At 33.6% G+C, this 21829-nt stretch overlaps 1 protein-coding gene across 4 annotated transcripts in view; it reads left to right on the top strand.

Annotated features, from left to right (window-relative positions):
* The window catches only part of LOC136809473 (DNA-binding protein RFX2-like), a 43097-nt gene that overhangs the window by 2274 nt on the left and 18994 nt on the right, over nt 1-21829 (top strand). Inside the window, exons 3-4 of one of the 4 annotated variants that reach the window (XM_067066007.1) lie at nt 222-509; nt 1157-1291. In XM_067066007.1, coding sequence (XP_066922108.1) covers nt 222-509; nt 1157-1291 — 423 coding nt within the window. Of the gene's footprint in view, nt 1-221; nt 510-1156; nt 1292-12531; nt 13380-19365; nt 19545-19572; nt 19712-21829 lie in introns of those variants that run through there. The other 3 variants (XM_067066008.1, XM_067066009.1, XM_067066010.1) reach the window with 3 other exon arrangements.

The following is a 21829-nucleotide window of genomic DNA, read 5'->3' as shown; positions in this document are numbered from 1 at the left end:
TCAAAGGTACAAAGTCTCAAAAATTAGTAAAGATTGAAAGAACGTTCTTTATTAAAAATTAAAATATCTCATCAGAGTCTACTACTGACCTCATAATCTATTATGTTGGACGGAGAATCGAGACACAAATACCATTAGATACCAGAAATGTTTAGAAACAGACTTCATAATCTATGTTTGAATCAATCCTTAAAATTCTACTCAATTTTTCTCATCTTTAGAGCAAGTGTCGACGGTTACACCAATCTATTTCAAGACCAGCACAGGAGCAACTGTCAAAGCACATTTAGAAAGTTCCTTGATCAACTCCACTCCTTCTTCCCAACAAACCTGTATCTTCGTCTTGGAGAATCCCAACGAAAACCCCCCATCAACTAAACGTGAAGAACCAACAAACGTTTTATACAACACATCCCCTACCAACAAACCTGACAATGATGTTATCCTTAAAAATACGCGCGACGTCTTTCTACCTCAAGTCGTGGAGCAAGAATCTGATTTTGAAACAGGTGAGGAATTTGTGCATTTACTTTAGTAACAAAATCTAAAATATTCTCTTTTTCGAATGACGATGGAAAACCGACGTAGTTTGAAAATATTCCAAGATACACTTTCAATCAATAGACTCGTGACCTTTCAAGTGCTGGTTATCATACCCCACCACCCGTTTGAACCCTCTCCCACTGGAAAAATTGGCCAAAATATCGTCCCCAGTGGAAAATGTTACTTTAATTTGTATCCCCTCTGAAGATAAGCAAATCAACAAATCCTCACTGAAAAATATTGGGTTGTTTTTTCCATCCCCACTGAATTGAAAACAAATGGAATTCGAATGCGCAGTCAATAAAAAATCTCCAACGAGTTTCGGTTTCAGTCTGTTATTTTTTGATCATTTTCATCACGTGTTTCCTCCCTACTGGCTATGAAAAAATCCTACTGGTTATGTGAAAAGGTTGTGTTAACCGTTGAAAATCTCCAAATCTTGTTAGATTTCATTTGAAGAGCTAAATAAGATCAATTTTAAAAGGAATGTAATAACTTCTTAGCTCTAAAAAACATTATTCACCAAGCTATTCAGTAAAATCATTTTGAGTGAAATAAACAAAAAAATGTCCTTTAATAACCTTCTGAGTTCAACATACTACTTTTCATTTAGAGTTTGCAAACAGACTACTCCAAGAAGAACAGAACTTGGCCAGAGATGAGAGTGTCAAACAAATCTTCATCAAGACTGATGGACAAGAGGGATACGCCATCCTGAGTGTTGATGAACCCAACCACCAACAAACAGGTATTGTCAGATAGAATTTCTTTATCACCGTCTCTCAATATTGCAAACAGCTCGCGGAGGGGGCACTGACCTTGACGGCAGACGGACACGTGCCTCTAGAGTTTGAACAGTGGACCCTATCAGAACGAAAATTCTAACAATTTTTCCAATTTTTCCGAATTTTTCCAATCTTCACCTTGAAAACTTTGAAAAAGTGGCTAAAATGACTAAAAGTCGACGAAAAATTGAAAATTTAAAATTTCCACCCGTGTCACAGACCCTGTAGTTGCCCCGCCCCACTGGAAAATTTGGCCAACACTTCTTACTCGGTGGGTAAAAAACTTTGGTTTCATCCCTATTTAAAATTCAATGGAAATATTCACCCCAAAACCATCCCCACTGGAATTTTTGAGCTGAGAAGAGTACTATCCCAATTTGGAATTTTCCATCCCCATTATGGGAAAGAGTTTTACCGGGGCTGTGAGACGGGTAGGAATTATAAATTTTTTGATATATTCAGTTTAGATTCAGTTCCCAGTTTGCATGAGATTCGTAGATAGAGGTATTTGACAACAAGTGTTGTATCACCACTTAATTATTAGTTGATGAATAAGAAAATGCCTAGTTTCTGAATTAGTTTGGACACAAATGATCAGCCTTTTATCTCAGCTGTTGACATTCTGACAGTAAAGGACGTTCGTGAAAGAACCTAGTTTTGATTGAAGATCCATGCCAAACTAAATGTATCTCGATTAAAGTAACTAGTTTTAATTTACCAGTAATTTGAGAGAGCGAGGATTTAAACTACCAATTATTGAGGAAGTTTTAATCGTTGGAATCTTTAGGATTTAATCCAAAAATGGTCGTTCCCATTTGTTTTAATCTAACACATGGTTTTTAATGGCTGACATCAATTTTAAATGAAGATCATTGAATAGAAGTTAATTCCTCTGAAGACCCAATTCAGTGATGATTGTAGACGCAGGTGTCATGTAAATACAACGTCATATCTTTCGATTTATTTCTTCACTTCAATTAGAAACTTTAAAATGCTAAAGTTGTACAACCTTGCAATTTCAACATAATATACACGCTTTCTTTATAAGAATGGTGTTTTTTTCCTTTCATCGTGGATATTCTTAAACTTTTTGGCGAAAATCATCCTAAAATATTCTTACGGTATTCTTAGGTTAATTCAAAATTTAACCTAGATTTAACATCTAATATACGTCTGGAGAATATTGAGCGTTACTGGGGTATTATTGGCAATTTACAGGTAAAAATGCTTTAAAAATAGCATTCTTAGGTTATGTTGCTAAATTCCATGATGGTGGTATTCTTACCATATTCTTACTTTTTTGGGTATTTTCATCATGAACATTCTTATAAAGTGTATTCTTATAAAAAAAGCGTGTAGCGCTTCCTAAATATTGGCTGAAACATTCGAGATAGCACGTCGCACGAGAAAGTTCTTTTGATGGTACGGTGATAAGTTTTAAAGTTGCCAGAATGGCTCATCCAATGAAGTTATCTAACTAGTACCAGTAGGTTAATTAGCTAATCATAAAAACAGGTGTTCAGTCAAAGATACCATTCAACCATTAGGGTTGGCCTTGGATATTTAAAAGAAGAAAAATTCAAACAATAGACCTTTTCATAAATTACGTCACGAACATCACTTGCCTCGTATTCAAACGATTTACATGGTGATTATGTCCTTTGAGACATTAAATTATTTTTTTATTAATAGAAAGTAGTTTTAATAAAATCCACTGGGAGTTAATCACCTTGCCAATAATTTCAAAACGAGGCAAGTGATGTTCGTGACGTAATTTATGAAAAGGTCTATTATTAGTGTTGTACTCCATATCAATGACGATATGGAAAGTCACTTGGTTATTGATTGGACCTCGAATCCAGTTCCCAATTGTATAAATTAATTTTTTTTTCTTTCTTGTTTATCGAAAATCAATTATTTATTGCCTGTTATAATGGAGCATGTCTGGGAAGGAACTGGACAAAATTTATGTATAAAATATTCTCAAATTATTCTAATTTACTGAATCAAACACATTATATCAATAATCCTTTTCCAATTTAAAAAAAAATATCCACTTTCTAATATAATCAATTTTCGAAAAGAAGGAAGAAAGAGAGCAAGCCCTAGATCCGACACTGGAAAAAGCCATGGAATAAAGAAGATTTTGAATTCAATTTCAATAGAAGAACGACAGGAATAATGAAATGAAACAAGGTCAGGACCCGTCGGGACATGGCGAATTATTGTTTCACAAGAATTGAAGTTCAATTGAAAAAAGATAGACAGTAAGAGTTTAGGAAGAAATGTTGGTAATTAAGTGAGTTAATTCTTTCATTAATTACTAATTATTGTTAAGTGTTCATTTGTACTTTATGATAAGAGAGAGCAGTCTGTTATCGTCTAGTCTACTCTAGTTATCTAGTTAATGACGTTCAAAATCGAAGACAATTTCAAAGAGTGTCAAAGGTTAAGAGAAAAAGGTAAGGAAAATATTCATATTCAATATTCAATTGTTGACTGAAGTCCATATCCCATCAACTTTTTAACTCAATGAAGCAAAATGAACTTTTAGATGTTTTTGAGATGAAGATATAGCGTTTTTTATAAGAACATCCAAAAAAATTTTTATTTTAAAGTCTTCGGATGTTCTTAACTTTTTGAGTTTTAAGCCTAAAAAATAGTACCAATCTTCCTAAGAAATTCGGTGTTTCAGAGTCCACAAAGCCTTAAAATGTTCTTAACATGTTCTTAATATTTTTGCCATCGAAGCCTTATGTTCTGTTATAGTTTGTTCTTATAAAAAAACGTGTATTTTAAATAGAATTGAAATTCTCTCTGCTTACTTGTTTGAGCACTTTATTATTTCACATTCTTCATCACTAACTCAATGAAATATTATGGGCATTGCAAATATTTCTTATTTCTTCATTATTTTGAAACTTTTTTACTTTATTCCTTGAAAGAACAACATCGTAAAAACTTTTTTATCTTATCAAGGTACCAGCTAGAAAAATTGTCACAAAAAGAATTATGAAAAATAATGAATGAATCATAAAAAATAGCAAAATCAAAGAAAATTCCAATTATTCGAAAATATTTAAAATCTCATGGACAATTTAAATCACTGATTTAAAAGGAATTGAAAATTTGATTGAAAATATTGAAGTAATATATACCATACACCCCCTTCTCACAGACCCGGTAGGGTTTTTCCAGTCAGTGGGGATAAAAATAACGGACTTAAACTCAATGGTGATTGATGTTCCCATATTTTCATGACTGGGGATTTCAATTCTTTTGTTTTCAAGTCAGAAGATTCAGTGGGGATAGAAAAAATAGCATAATGTTTTGCGGTGAGGATTGGTCTATTCAATTATTTTCAATTGGGACAAAAATTAGAGGATAATTTTCCACCGGGGACGATATTTTGGTCGATTTTTCCAGTGGGAAGGGGTCCCAGTGGCTCTGTGAGAAGGGGCTGTATATATTTCAGAAAGGGGGCTGGTCTAGACAAAAACTGGTTCAATTGGATTGAATTAAATAAACGCTTTTTCTTATAAGAGTGTTTTTCCATTTCATCATGAATATTCTTAAAAATCATCCTGAAATATTTTAAGGTATCCTAAGACAAGAATCCGAACCCATACCTCAAGCAATTTTGTGAAACTTTTTAGCATTGTTGGGAAATACGTAATTGTCATACAGTGAAAATGCTCCAAAAATGAAATTCTTAGGTTCTGTTGGCACCACATTCCATGATGATGGTATTCGGGGTATATTCTTAATTTATTGGCCAATTTTGTCATAAATATTCTAATAAAAAAGCACGTAATTTGTCGATGCTGTTTTATGTTACAACAAGTTGTATTTTTATCTCATTTTTTTGAGGCGTTTTGATCCATGCCGATGAAAAGTTTTCTTTTCACTTTAAAAAATCTACAAAGTTGTAAAAATTTAAATTTATTCTGAAAAATGTTTTAAAATCATCAATAATTGGGCACAGCTTAAATCTTTTACCCCTTTTTTAGTTTTACAATCATAATAAACAAAAAAAGAAATTTATCACAAATTCATCAAATTAAATTGAAATTCCAATTGGGCTAGTTTAGAACTTAATCTTATTATCGAAAAAAATTAAAACTTTAAATCTCATTTGCTTTTGAAAAAAATGTACGACGCCTTTTTGTGGTCCTGGGCAATGACTTTTTGAGTGGCTTGAAAATTAAGCGTGGTCACTTTCACGCAAGTAAATCATTTAACTAAGCGTCAGGCCAGAAACATTTCGCCACGTCAAGGAAAAGAAAAAGAGAGAAATTTTTTTGGGCGTAACGATAAGCATGGGTGGAAGTAGGGTATGTTATCAAAATAGAACAGGAAAATTGAAAATTTGAATATTTGTTTCAAATCCGTCAATAATTTTGACAACAAAATCCTGTTTTTACACTTTTTCGTATGTCTTTGTGGTTGATCTTTTACATTTCTCGACAATGTTTAGAATAGTTTATATTTTACAGTTCGTCGAAAAAAAAATTCCTTGTCAAATTCAAACAACACTTAAAACGCGAAAAATTGGGAAAAATTGAGGCCATTTTTATACGTTTTTAAAATCCTATGGTTTTATTTTTATAAATCACTTCAAGTTTAAGTAAGACTGAAAAACTTTTCAGAACCCTGAATTTACTGTCAAAAACCCCCTAAAATTGTTTGAAAATTGTTATAATGTTATTATCTATTTCCCCGAAAAAATTGAGAACAACTGATTCAACCAACTTAAAAAAACAAATAAAAAAAAAAGAACTCCAATCGGAAGCACCACTTACCAAATTGAAAGTTTTATTTTTCATGGAGGTCTAAAATGTTTGAAAACAATCAGATAGTCTCTCATACAAATCACATCAAAACAATAGACAATCTCAATCGTGGCCCCACCCTATCCTAAAGAAATCGTGTTATGATATTTCCAAATCCATAAAACAAGAGCACAATTTAAGCAAATAAACAAAAAACTATACTCTACAAAATAACAGCATCTTAAATAAACGAATGCATAGGATTGATGTATCATTTTAAGTAAACCTTGCTCAATAATTAAAATCAATAATGAGTCATTCTAATTGCAACATACAACACCCTACAAGAAATTTTCGCTGATGATCATACCAATGCAATGCTATTGAATTATTTTTTCACTACAAAAAAGATAGTTGCCCAAAAATTGTCACCAAAGTGGCATGAAACTGCCAGTAGCAGAATAAAAAAGTGTCTTTTCTTCCTGACTATCAATGCATATAGGGGGGGGGGCATATAGTAACCTCCTCATTTTTCTGTATAATATCCTCAAATCTTTTCCTCGGTGGGAAAATACCCTTGAATTTCAGCCCCACTGGTAAAGCGACTTTGATTTCAATCCCACTCGAAATCCCATGTTTAAAAATTGCACTCCAAAACTGGGTTTTTTAACCTTGGAACAATAGAATTTCTGTTTCCCTTTGGATTTCAATAGAAATTTTTATCCCCACTGACCTTGACGGCCGACGGGGACGTGCCACTGGAGTTTGAAAAGTGGACTCTGTCATCTATGAATCTTTGGTAAATTTGCGACCCTGTCAGAACAAAATATCGAAAAATTTCCTGTTTTCACCCTGACAAGTGGCAAAAATGGCTGAAATTAGACGAAGAATTTAAACATTTTTTGATTTCTCCCTTAAAAAATTGTCCAAAACAGCAAAACAACAAAAAAATGGCCCTGTCAGATAACCATCTCGAAAATTAGTAAATTTGGGACCCTGTCACATTATCTTCAGAGCCTAAAAAAGGGACCAGAGGCACGTCCCTGTATCCAATTTTGTCTAAGTGCCCCAATTGGGTAACACTTCCATCCCTAAAAGATGAAATGGGAATAATTAATCTTTAAAACCATCAAACCATCAAAGCCATCATCATTGACTCGTTTTGAGCTTTAAATGATAGAGTTTTAAAATTGAAACTTTGATATGTTAACTTAATTCTGTGAAAATCGGTGCACTGAGACAGAGGTCTAACGTGAATTTTAACCCCTTCATATCCGCAGCTGTAATGAATTTCTCCTCCATTCCTAAAACTACTCTTCTCAGTACAAGATTTTTGATTAAAAGTCATGGGTTATATTTAAAACTTAAGCTTACACGTTTTTTTAAATAAGAACATCCAGAATTTTTGACCATTTTCCTAAGAACAGGGTGTCTCTGAGTTCAAAAAGCCTAAAAATGTTCTTAACATGTTCTTATGAGTATTTTTGACCATTTTCCTAAGAATAGGGTGTCTCTGAGTCCAAAAAGCCTTAAAATGTTCTTAACATTTTGGCCATTAAATCCTTATGTTCTCATATAGTTTGTTCTTATTAAAAAAAAACATGTACACATCCTTGAATTAAAATCTAAAATTTTTACGAATTTACTTCAAAGGCTCGAATTTGGGATCAGCAGTATATACTTCATCACTTTGGCAACGAGAACGCAAAAACGTCACAGACGGCACGCCTTATGTTAAATTCAAGAGAGATATTTATTGATTTATGATGAAGGAACCCACTTAAGTGGGTTTTTGAAGTGTTACCTCGCTAACTTTTTTGTTGTTTTTTTATAAGAACATCCACAATTTTTGAAACCATTGGGTGTTCTCAAATTTTTAAGTTTTTTTACCTAAGAATGTTCTTATCTGCACCTTTTCTTTTCTGTGTTTTTGTCCATTTTCCTAAGAAGTTGAGTGTTTCATAGTCCTCGAGACCTTAAAATGTTCTTAACTTGTTCTTAATATTTTAGCCATCGAAACCTTATGTTCTTATATAGTTTCTACTTATAAAGAATCTGTTTATTTTTTGTTGTTTTTCTATTGGTGGGGTGCCTGAATGCAACAAATCTTGATGAAAAGAGCTTCACAAGATCAACACACGAAGAAACTAGTTTTACCAAGCAGCCTCAATGTATCTTAAGAAATCGGCATTTTGAGCCTTAAATATTTCTTATATGTTTCTAAACTTTTTGACATAATCAACCTATTTTTCATGCAAAGAAAAAAAACATTTGTTTTGATTGGAAGGTTCTAAAAAAAAACGACGAATTAAAAAATGTTAGTTTCTCATTCTTAGCCTTAGCATGTTTCTTAGATGTTTCTTAGTTTTTAGGCATTCTGAGCCTCATGTTTCTTAAAAGTGTGTTTCTTAAAAAAAAAACGTGTATGAGCGTTGCATGATTTTTTTTACCAGCTTATTTGTGGTCTGAAGTCCAGATGAGATGGAGCTTTTAGGAGATACGTTCTTTAGAAAAAGTAACAACATTTTTTGATTACTGGTTAACGACCAACCAAATCAAATAAGAGCTTGTAAAAATTCCATCTCGTCCCCTGAAGTCCGCATCCATCAAATTGGAAAATAGGAAAATTCTAGACGCACTTAAAATGAAATATTTCTCATATTTTCTTGATGATTCTTTTTATACAAAATTTTTCCTCATTGTAAATTTTCATAATAATTACTTATTTCAAACTAAGTTCAAAATGAATATTGATATAATTTTTTGTGTCCAAAATTTCTCCCCATTTTAAATTTTCATGATAATTACTTATTTCAAAATAAGTACAAAATGAATATTGAGGCCATGATTTGGTAGATATTAACTTTCAATACAGTGTGGGAGCTAAATGATGTCGAGACAGTCAATCTATCAATTATATTTCAATCAAATATTTATTTTTTATAAGTGAAAAAAAAAACAACAGGAAATCCTGCAGCCCATTACATTAGTACAATATATATTTGTTTTCATCGAGACGTTCGTATTAATTCTTATCAAATTGTTCAAAATAATTTGTGCAGTTTTTCATATTCTCAGTAAAAATCTACAGTGCTGGAAGAAATTCCAGAAAAATCATTCAAATATAAAAAATGTCTAAAAATAAGAATAACCTAAGAACAACCACCTTACCAGGAACATTTGGAGACCCGAACTGCAGAAAAACGAGAAAAACGATAAATTCTTATAAGGTGAGTTTATAAGTGAAAATATAGATAAACTGTGATTATTAAATTTTCTTACCTCGAATATGCAGGACTTTTTTTAACTCAAAAATTCTTAACTCGATTTTCTACGCCCATTTCATGAGATTGTGCCAAAAACTTTTAGACAATAATTTTATAGCTACAAATAAACAGACACTTGATTGTATTAAAATCATACCAGGTCAAAAATGACCACAGGGTTATTTAATGCTTATTATTAAAAACCGCGCCTTGAAAAAGCTTTTTATTTTTGAACCAGTACTTCAGAACAGATGACGTAAGCAATTTGTCTTAATTGTCACTTCAATTAGACACACCCTCATTTAAAAACTGTTTTAAATTTCCAACTGGTTAAGCATTGGGTGTTTTACGCATTCAAGTAGGTCGTTAAGTTACCATAACAACCTATTGTTATTGCTTGTATTATTTCTATAAAAGCAAAGTTGAATGCACCTCACGTCATTATCATTTTCATTAGAAGCTGCACATTTTTGAGTGCCCCCAAAAGAAATCATTTCTCCCCAACTTTACTAGAAAAGAGATCAAAGAGCCTTCTCCGGTGAAAAAATTACCTGAAATTTCAACCCGACTGAGAAAGTGCTCTTTAATCTCAGCACATCCACACTGGTGTTTTAGAAGCCAGCAACCATCCCTATTGGGATTTCGACACAATTGTCACCCACTGAGGGAGAAATTTTCACCGGGATACGGAGACAGGGATGTTGAGAGCAACGCTCTTCAGCACCTGAACCCATCTTAACTCTACATCAATATAACACCCCTGTCTCATTTGATCCGTGAGAACTTGACTTCTTCATTCCTGTGAGGATTTAAGACAAAGATTCTTTTGATTAAACCAAATGTCATAGGTCTTTCCTCCGGCAGTATCTTTGGAAATCTGTGTCATTTACATCTGAAAAAATCTAGTCAGTCCTAGTCATTTTAAACTATCATAAAAAACTTTCATGATTCTCAAAAAAATTCTTAAAATTTTTGCAAAAGAATTTTTAAAAGAAAAAACCAGGTAAGGCATTTCAGCAGATAGGTTGTTTCTTGGCTAACTTTTCCACAAAAGGGGCTGTAAACTATAAGACCAGTACTCATTCGTTCCTTTGGCAATCCCTATCAAATACAGTCGAGTTTATGTATCGGAGGATATCGAAGGCGACGGTAAGTGAAATCGATACAAAACAAAGTCGATAGTTGATGTATGGCTCTATATCGCCTTTGCTCACCTAAACAGACGACGGTATCTTGGTGTTTTTACCGTCGTCGAGCAAAGTGGACGGTGATTTTGGAGACATATCAACTTTGCTTTATACCGTCCCCCTCGATTTATCTCGAATACATAAACTCGCTAGTATGCATGTAGTCAGAGGTTTTACTTTCTTTGACTATTTTCCAAAATCCAAGACGTGAAAGGCTTTACACTTCACTTTGGATTTACACTTCACTGTTTTCGTCATAGCTGGCCAGGTCAAAAATAGAAAAATGCTTATCTATGTAGAAAGAATAAGGTCATTTAATTTTATGACATTTCCTTTTTAATTTCAAGTCATTTCAAAACATGACTAATAAACTTTAGATGCTTTTTCAATATACATTAGAAATCATGTAAACAAAGAAAGAGGCTACGGACAAACATGAATTTTCATGATGTTGTTATATCAATCCATTTTTAGAAAAGAAAAGAATTGACATTTTTCTGAGAACTGAAACAGTCATAAGAACATTGAAAACTTTTGTTTTCAAAGATTTTTATTTGGTAAAATATCGACTGCAATTTCCATGTAGGCTCAAAATTTCAAAATTCTTAAATACTTTGTAATTTAGGTCGTAATTTAAATTTCACATGATTTTAATTTTGACAAATTTTGAGTAAATATTAAATTACTAAAAGTTGCTTATATGAATGATATCGATTTTGTTTGAGATTATAATTTGCTAATGTAAACACAAATGACCCTCCATAGTATGGAGCAAAGTCCTCAAAATACATTGATTTTAGTTTCAATCTGCCTCAGGAATAAACCTGCCCTCGATATAGAACCAATATATTATCTCAAACAGACTACACGTTTTTTTTATAAGAACAAACTATATAAGAACATAAGGCTTCGCTGGCCAAAATGTTAAGAACAAGTTAAGAACATTTTAAGGCTTTCTGGACTCAAAAACACCCGATTTCTTTTCACAAAATGATCAAAATAAGAACATGTTAAAAACATTTTTAGGCTTAAAACTTAAAAATTTAAGAACATCCGAAGGCTTCAAAAATTTTTGATGTTCTTATAAAAAAAGCGTGTATTATCATTAATCATCTATACTATTTTTAATGAACGGTTTATTTGTTGCTATGTGCCCTTGGTAACCTTTTAAATCAGACAAATTAGATTCTAAACTTTTAAATCAAATAAAGGCTGCATAAGATATATAGAGCAGTGAGTTATACTACTTTTAACTCAAGTTTAAGTATGTCACTCATGACTCATTAAGAAAGCTTCAATATTCGGAAAGGATACGGTGCTTTGTGATATGCAATAGAAAACATTTGCATTTCAAAAAGTTATTTTTCATAACACAGTTACTTAACAAGGTTGGTATCACTTGCCTAATCAAAATAAACACCTTTGAACCCGGAAAAAATCGAGCCCAAATTGCGCTAAATAATGAAATTTGAGAACTTGCAAGCTTGAACCTGCCAACACATTTTTCATGCTACGTAAAGATAATAAGATAATTGCAAAATCAAAGTTACATTAAGTTACGTATTACTTGATATAATTATAAGAGGAAAGCCGTTATTTCAAAGGCGTTGACCATATTAAGTTATTTATAGAGTGCCATTGTCGTATGCAAGCCTAATTTCCCGATACATAGGAAAGATGCATAAGCAAGTGAAATTTTTTTAGACTGCGAGGTCACGCAAATAAATAAATACAAAGTCTTATGATAAAGCACAATGAAGGAGTGCGTTTATAGAATGCTCTACACTCTCCCCCTTTTGTTTATCTTTGAATCACCACACCCCATCCTCAGTCGCTTAGAAACGATAATTGATGGTCGGTTAAAATAATAAAGCACTAGTTGTCAATTTTTGCTGGTGACGTCATTCTAAAAAACTTTTATTATAATTTTCATGTTTGAGTACACTTAGTTATGATGACATAATTATTCTTTTGCAAAAAAAAAAAGAGATTTTTTCTCTATCTTTGATGTTGGCTCTGTTTTTCTTGTGCAGGGTGTACATAACCACGTTTTGGGAAAAACGACCATATTGTGTATGATTCGTCACTGCTTAAAGCTATTGGTTGAAACAACTCATTAACTGATTTTTTGGGGTCATTAATATAGTATCATTTGTTTCCGTGAGTGTTCGAAACAACAACAAAAAAGTAATCGATAATTGCAAGTGTGGTTCTGTTTCATTTGGCGATCCACCAGAATGACAAGACAAGGCAAGATAGTGCAACCGGCTCACGGTGATCACACGGCAAGGGATAAACACGTGAAAACGAAAGCGGAGCCGGTGGACACACAACTGCAGCCAGTTGACCCACTACAACAACAAGAAGAAGGTCACGTCATCTCTCCACTGACCCGTTGCATGACTAGAGAGGAGATCGAAATATTGAGCAATAATTCAACATCACCTTTGGAAAGAGATTTGATTGAATACCTTAGAATGCAACAACAACAACAACACCAACAGCAACAGCAACAACAACAGAATCACCATCACCAACAAAATTGTCAACAAAATGGAGGAACACCTTTTCAACCAATCACCAACCAGCATCAGCAACAACAAAGAAAATCTTTCGGTTTTGGAAACAGTCCTAATCTGACCAGATCTAATTCTACACCAATGAAGGCTTACCAGACTCTCTCCAATGCATCGACTGCACAGAATCTCTCCAGCCCCACAGACATCGCAAACTACATGAATGGACAGAACCCAATGGATGCAAGCAAACTTCCTCATTTTCCAATGCCTATTTCTCAAATCAAGAAAGAAAATGATTTTGACCAAGGTAAGTGAAACGATGCTTCTTTAGTTAACAGTTGGGAGTTGATTTAGTTGATCGATTAGCAGATATAGCCAGGATAAATAATTAAATTCGCTGTTTATTTATTTCTCGAAGATTTTTAGTTTCCAAGGTTTCACTTTAGTTAGCTCTTTATTTTAGCAGCAAATCGAGTTGACAAAACATTCTGCTTTCCACGTTGTCTTAAAAATCTTTGTTGATAATTTTTACTTTCATTTTCTCAAAGAAACAAACTTTCCAGTTTCAGTTCTCAAATTATGTAACCTTTCAGCCAAGAGCTTGTTCATAAACATAAACCAAATTATCTAGCCAAATCGAAAACGATCATCAGATATCCTACAAGCAGTTATCAAAAGTTAAAATCGATCAAGGAGAAAGGTCGCTGATATCGATCAAGGAGAAAGATCAGTACGAGATTGATAGATAAACTGAAAATAAATTATTTTGAATTCGGCAATTTTCGACAGAGAGGTAAAAGGGTAAAAAGATTCTTATTGCAAAGATATTTATTATTTGAGGCACGTTCACATCAGAACCCTTACAAAGTCATAGTAGAGCCTTCTCTGTTAAGAACTGTTTATCCTGTTCCTAAGCATCAGAACATGAAATACAAGAATAGAAATGCTTTAGACATTTTTCTTTTCTTAGTCACATACTTTACTATGTAGATCAGACAATTAGTTCGATGAAACAAATCCCTTATTCATCATCTCTCACTTATTATAAAGTTCAGGAGTTGCCGTTTTAATCCTTAGCTCAGCATGGTGTAAAGATTGCCTTTTGTCTTTTGCAGACCGATGCATTTATGAATACCTGAGATGAAATTTTTTATCCTTCCACCAATTTTTTTGTCTTCCAAATATCTATTTTTTATTATCTTCTAATTACTCTTGAAATTTGCTTTCACTATTATCCAATTTTCATCTTTCTATGTCCAGATTTGTCCCTTTATGGAGAATTTTCTGAAAATCATTTTTGATGTGTTTCGCAGGATGTTTTAGTTCTTTGGTTTTGAGAAATATGCCACTTCATGGAGAACTTTCTGGAAGTCATGGACCTTTTAGAAATTAACCTCATTGGACTCAAAATATACAGTTTTGCTGTTGTGAATGGATTTGAGATTATATCTAAAAATTTATTGTCAAGTTCATCTCTTTCCGTTTGTTGCCATCTTTTCTATATCTCTGTCATTATTCCATCTTTTGTAAACAAAAGAGTGGTTTTGAGCAATGACTATTCAATACAGGAAAATCGTGAATATATCGAAATCAAAGGTGGTCTGTAAAATAACACTTTTTTTCGTTTCATTTCAAAACAAACGATCGTGTTTAAACAAAAGACCGTGTTTATCGTGATTCGAGAAGCCCCATATCTGACACTCTGCAAAACTGATGACGTTTCCACGATTTTTGACGTGATTTTTTTCCAGATTTCTACTCCACAGAATGTGTATAAGATGGAAAAGTAATCCAAAGAATCCAAGATTATTTTACATGAGTTACTGCTCTACACTACTCTACACATAATATACTTTGAATCTCACACTGATTCTGTACGAGAGTTTCATTATTAGCCCGAGTTGGATAATATATGGATAATAATTCCCGACGAGGGTTCCTAACTCCCCAACTTCTTCTTCTTGTCCATATTGGAATTGTTTTCAGTAGTTCAAAACCAACCGAAATGTAGAATTTTAGCTCAGTATTGCGTGATATGGTGAGAGACGTCACGATAGGTCCCACCAATTGTTATTGATTTTTTTTCAGCAATAAGTACAATTCCCAATAGCAAAAGATTCAAGAACTACCTAATATTCACCGTGACATGTTACATGTGTATCGGGTGCGAATGGTTACTTAGGTGTGTGGTATTGGGTGACTAAGTGGCAGTCCTACACTAGGATGGGATAGTGGCAGTGGCAAGCATTTGTTTCAAAACTATTATTTTGATTCTTTGATTTGGCGTATATTTTTCTTTAGGTTGTTTTTACTTATTTTTGGGTTCAGTTACTTTTAAATATTTTCTATTGGAATGGTGGATTTTAGTCTTCATCGACAGATCTGTATTGATTGCTTCTTCGTATTTTATGGAATGGATTTCTATGATCTTCATAATCTATCATTTTCTTGGATCACGTTGCTTTCGATACTACCTGTGTGTGGTTTTTCGATTTGCATGGTCAGCATGATTTTCTACACTTCACAGCGGTTCTTCATTGGATGTTTTGATGCTCTTTCCCTTCATGTTTCCGTGCTCTTAAAGAAAGTGCATTGTCTGGCAAAGATTGGAATTTTTTCCTCTTTCTTTTATCTAAATCTCATCAAATATAAACTTATCTTATCTATTTCTTTCTTCACATAATCATTTTTTTCATTTCTTAATCCTCAATTCGATTCCCTGAAAAACTTTCCAAACCTAGCGAATGAAACTCTTTTCTTTTTGATTTGTTGACCTCTAAAAGTCTCCAAAGCATAAGGGTATTCATTACTTGAAGTCATTTATTTGATTTACCTATATGCAATTAAAAGAATTGTTTTTACAGAAATTGCCAGTAAAGATTTAGGATCTTTCTTTGGGTAAACTTGTTCCTGGACATTGACACGAAATCATCAACAAAAGAGTCTTGCTTCACCAAGGATTCTCAAGCCTGTAATATAGCCATGACCAACCATTTTCTAGCAACCTTCATTAGGTTGTTTTTGCAAGAAACACATGCCCTTCTGGACATCCCTGCATCATTGATTATTGTTTGCTGGTCATAAAGAAGAAATATATTTGATCGACATTTTCAGCATTTATTTGTTGAAAGAATAATTTCTCTATCGGATCTGGAAGAAATTTATCGATACGTGGGTGAATTCAACGGTTGGTTGATTTTTTAATATTGGTGTTGAATTTGAAATTAAAAGATATTTTTACTATGGGGCCAGCATGGAGTTTGCATGATATTGCCGGCAATATTTGCTCATGGAAACGAAATGATTTTGCTAAATGGAAATTCAATTTCAATGTTATGGACGATCAACCCGGAGATTAGGGAAGATTATTGAATAAAGAATCAAGGACAAATTCAAAGGTAAGATGCTGTCTTTTCATCTTTCTTCTTTCATTCTTTAGTAATTTCTTGAACTACGATCAACTCTCTATAATTCGAACCTCTATAATCCAAAAGTTTCTGTAATTCGAACTAAAGCATTGTTCTCATCATCTAGAAAATCAAATGCTCTCTATGATTCGAACTGAAAATAAATTCTTAGTTCCTTGAAGATCGAATTAGAAAGAGACATATGTATGACCTGTAAGTATTATAGTTTGGGAAGAACACAATATTTTTCATTTCTTAAATTTTCAATTATCTTTGGATCTGGATTTCGTTTGAATTTAGATTAAGTATATAGGTTATTTCAAAAATCAAATGACTCATAAAAATGGTTGAACAATGTTGAGCAAGCCAATCCACCTAGGTAATGGAAGATAAGCTACCATGGAGTATTAGATTATTTAGAGTTTTCCAATTTGTGTCTATTGGATGATAAAGGAAGACTAGAGACAACATCTGCTTGTCTGTTTTGCAATAGATTACTATTAACAAGTGCAAATGCAAATGTTCACTTCGCTCGTTTTAATAATGAGACTGTTTTAAATAGAGCTCGATTGATTTTTGACGATTGGCAAGACTTAAAAAGATATATATTTGAAAATGACCACTATCCTCTACTTCAGGGGAATTTGTCTGATTGTAGAATCAATCGGAATCTTTTGAAGTCAATTTGACTGCTTGGTTATCGATTGGTCAAACAAATTGAAATGCAATCAATATTATAGTTTTCCTGATAATATTGATTCGATTCGATTGATTCCCCTTTTCATTTTAGTTGTATGTAATTTTTTTTAATGATCAGAATTTACAAAAGTAAACTAAGGACTGGGTTCAAGTTTACCATCTCTTTTAAAGAAGATGCAAATGATGAATACAGTAGACCCTTGTCTGACTTCGATGAAAATATTTGGATGAAAAATCCCTAATACGTATGCCCCTTGCTTTTTATGGTCAAAAAGTTTTTATCCCTTTGTTATTAGTTTGATTCAAATGATGATCAAATTTGTAAATTTTTTTCGTTTTCAAATTGGAAAATAGTCTCATCATGTCTTCATATCGTCTACGAACATGGACATGGGCTATGTAGGCTACTGTAATGCCCAGTTTGAGTTAGAATTCGTCATTTTTGGTCTAACTCGTAGGAATTGGATTGGGCTTCATGGTCAAGCAAAAAAAATCAAAAGTGAGTCTTTCCAGCAACATCTTAAGCCAAAAAGTCAAAAAAATGCAAAAATTTGACAAAAATACACTTTTTTAAGATTTTGACCGTTTCTTGACCATTTTTGGTCAACGAGTGATCCAAGAACCTCCAAATTTGGCCCTGTTTTACTCGATTCTGTCCTCCAGCGAATTAATTTGAAGTTTTACCATTGGGCATTTTTCTATCATTCAGGCAGGTCCGCGCAGCTAGATCTCGAGATATAAGCCTTTAAAGTTCTTGAACTAGCGATTTTCTTTAAAAAAACTTAGAAAAAAAATGACCGTGACACTTAAAGGGTTAATTGTACCTTAGAAACCGAACAAGTTTCATTTTACTCTTGTACAAACAATCGTTTCTTCAATCTTGAAATTTTAAAGTTGTACCTTCGTTCATTTTATTGACGGAATTTTTCAATTTCCCCGAAGTAAATACCAAATATGTCTGGCAATTCTGAAATTGGCTTTGCTTGCTTTAACTTGCTATTCTTGCTGACGTCATTTGGGGGGACTGATTTCTTGCCAGGTTTCATTTCCAATGAGTAGTGACATGGGAAACAAGTTTGTGATTTTCATTGTTTGTGATTTATGAACCAGATTCACCAAGTGAATTCACCATAGTTTTGTCGATAAGTGGGGTGGATAGGCTTTTGATCTTTTTGTACAGAAAAGCTTCACATTATACCAAGCGGAAGCCCTCAAACAAAACGATAATGAAGAACTTTTAAATACCGTTTTAAAACCTAAACAATCCCGAGGAAATTAGAGTAAGAGACGCTAAGAAATGATAAGCTTTAGTTTAGACGGCCCACTTCTCACCCTGCCTATTCAGAAATTATGAATTAAAGTAGGTAGAAAGTTGTCTAGTCAATGCGTTTCCCTCTTTTTACGCCCTGGGGGCACTCGATTTCTAAACGACGGCATATGCCGCTAAAAATTCGGCTTGCAAAATCGAACACTTACAGTGTAGCTCTTGAGCTGTGAAAAGGTACAGTGCATTTTACCGAAACTTTCTAACCCTTACAGTGTTGTGGTTTGTAGATTGTGTATCTTATTTTTCTGCGAAACCAACGGAGAATAAGCCTGGGATGTCGACACAATGTGCAAAATAAATCAAAATGGGTGTGAATCAAAACAATAAAGATACATCAGATCTTTACTGGAAAGCTTGCGATTCAGCTGTCCCCAAGCAACACACCCTTACAGTGTATCCAGCTAAAAGGGGGTATTTTCATCAATTGGTCAATTTGGCTTCATCGTCCTGCTTGTTTTATTGTTTGATTGTACCTTCGAAATGAACAAGTTTCATTCATTTTATTATGTTCATTCACGGAATTCTTCAATTTTCCCGAAGCAATGCCAAATATGTCGATATTTCGCTTTTTCACTTTTCCTGGTAATATCAAATCTGCAATTTTGTGGTGCTTTTTTTGAAGACAAATCAATCAAATTTGTGACCAAAAAAGTTTAAATTGCAATTTCTGCTGCGGAACTGCAGCAATTTCTTTTTTACTTTTCGTCCACAGCCTCCACATGGCAACACGTTTGCAAAGCGTGATAAAATAGCGCGGGAAAATTTGTGGTTTTTAACAAAACGGGGGAGAGCGTAAAAAGGAGATTAAAGATGTTAAATTTTGTAATGTTTTCACAACGCAATGAATTATGGGATAGTTGAACAATAAGTTGGTTTCAAAGCGAGGCTGGTAACTGTGACAGCAAACCTTCGAGGGTCGACCGCCATTTTGTTGTTGTTGGTTGCAGGATGGTGTAGAGTCTTTCACCTTGGTTACAGAGTTGTAGTCGTGGAGACAAATTCGAATTCATACCCTCGAAAAGCGCAACCTCGTTCTAAGGTATGGCCCATAAATCCACTTTCACTTTTGTTTATTTTACAACCATTTTGGTCAGAGGTTTTGCTTAGATCAAAGCTCAATTAAATCCAGATTCCACAAAGATGTTGAATCATGCCACGCGCTGTTCTGTGTCTGCAAACTCAAGGGTCGAAAAGATCATTTCAGAGGTTTGCCTTTCACTTTTCACAAAACTCATTTTAAAATGGAACACAGAATGTGTATTCATTTGGCAATTTATTCACTTGCATTTTATCTCAGAGATATTCATGAAATGAATTCAACCACCCAAACATGTGTCAGAGATCGATGCGTCTCTGTATGTTATGTATGACACACCCCCTTTTTGGCTTTTTTGTTGTTAAAGGAGCCACCAACTGTTCGCTTTGTCTTTTTCCTTTTTTTCTGTGTTTATTTTGCACATGGGTTGAATATATATTGATCTTAATTCTGACAAAGATTCCAACATACTATCTTCAGTGTAGACGATCTCAATCAAACAAAATCAAAGATCAAACAAATTGAATCTCAATAGAATTTCAAAATTTGATTTCGATGATTTTTGTTTCGCGGATGATGATAGGCGTACCGTCAACTGCTCTTCGCGCACCCTTTTTAACTTTTTTTGTTTTCATTCAAGATGACCGGACGCTGATTAGAGAATTACATAGAGAACGGCTTCCTAACCGCCTATCACCCAATGGGATTAGCAAATAATGACTGTGTAACTTGCCGCGCGAGTTACGTCAAATACTCCATCGTTTTGTTCTAATTTTTTCTTCTTCTTTTCTGACACTCGCGTGTCCAGACGATCTCAATCGAACAGACCGACGATCGAACCATGTGTCGAACCAAATTGAATGCAATCGAATCTCAATCGAATATTTTCAGATTCGATTGAAAATCGATTGATATTGGATTGCGTTTAATTGAGATTCGATCAGTCACGGAAATCCTTGCATTTGCACGGGGTGTGCATTTGCAACAGTTTCAACAGTTTCTGTTCGATTGAGATTGTCGTTCCACTATAAATTTTTTTTCATATTTCGATTTAAAAGCCTACTTGGTGCAAAAGAAAAATTGTGTATTTTTTAATACGCCGTTCATTAACTCAAATCAAATGACTTTCAAGGTTTGGTGAAATGGTGGCCGAATTGCCGTCCCATGTTTTGTCAGGTAGTCCCAAGTTAGAGCAGTTGACAGTATATCAATAATATGTTCTGTTCGCGTCATAAAACATCCCCAAATCCAGTCAGTCAGATTTTTAATGTTGATAAATCCCGAAAAATCCAGCCGGCAAAAAACAGAATCTCTTGCTGCCCTGTTTAAATTAAGTTTTTTACTCTAAAAATTCTTTCAGCTAAGAAACTCTTTTAATGAGTCTCCATTACTCGAATGTCTCTATACTGTAATTCAAATAAATTTTCATTCTTCGTAGTTAGCCGTTCGAGTTATGGAGACTCTACTGTACACAAAAAATCTGGTAATCAAACTACCGAAAAATGTGAAAATGAGATAAAATTCACCGATTCGCAAAATTAAGTCCTCACTAAAATTTACAAGTTAGTTAGTTTTTTCGAAGTTAGTCGCAAAAATAAGTCCGGAAAAATTAAATTATTTCCTGAGGAAAGCTGTTTTGCGAAAATTAGTTGCCGCGAAAATTAATTCCCTTTTAAGGTAAACAAAAACTTAAAAAGCAAATGGTGATGTTGAAAAGGGCTTAGCTATCGGAAAAATTTTCTGACATTGTTGCGACTGGACCAACTCGGGATATATGTTTTGAAGGTGAGTCGGTCAGGCGACGAAAACATAACATATTATTGATGGTCGCCATATGTTTTGTTTGATTGTCATTTGACTGCGTTTGATTGCTCTACCGTGAGATTGGGTACTTTAATGGGATAAAATTTTGCAGGGATTAAATTTCGTGGTTGAGCCTATCTGCCAAATTCAAAAATTTTGCAGGTTTTTTTTTTGCAATATTCTCACAATTTTGTATCTTTATATTGTCAAATCATGCATATTGGTTGTTGAAATACACATTATTTGCGCTTTAATGATGCAAGTAATCATTCAAAAAGTATCTATATTTGAAATATTTTGAGTTTGATTAGAAATATTTCGTGGATGACACCCAAATCGGCGATATTTAATCCCCGCGAAAGTTTATCCCATTAAAGTAACTTGCATCAGTGAAGGCAAACATGCATAGCCCTCAAATGAATGAATGACTCATTTAAATACAAAGTTACCTTAAAGGAAGAAATTTTGGCGGAAAGAAAATTTGG

Source organism: Clytia hemisphaerica, unplaced genomic scaffold (genome assembly GCF_902728285.1).
Source record: "Clytia hemisphaerica strain Z4C2 unplaced genomic scaffold, Clytia hemisphaerica genome assembly, whole genome shotgun sequence".
Lineage (NCBI taxonomy): Eukaryota > Metazoa > Cnidaria > Hydrozoa > Leptothecata > Clytiidae > Clytia > Clytia hemisphaerica.
The sequence above is the reverse complement of the archived record's forward strand: the minus strand, read 5'-3'. Positions and strand labels throughout refer to the sequence as shown.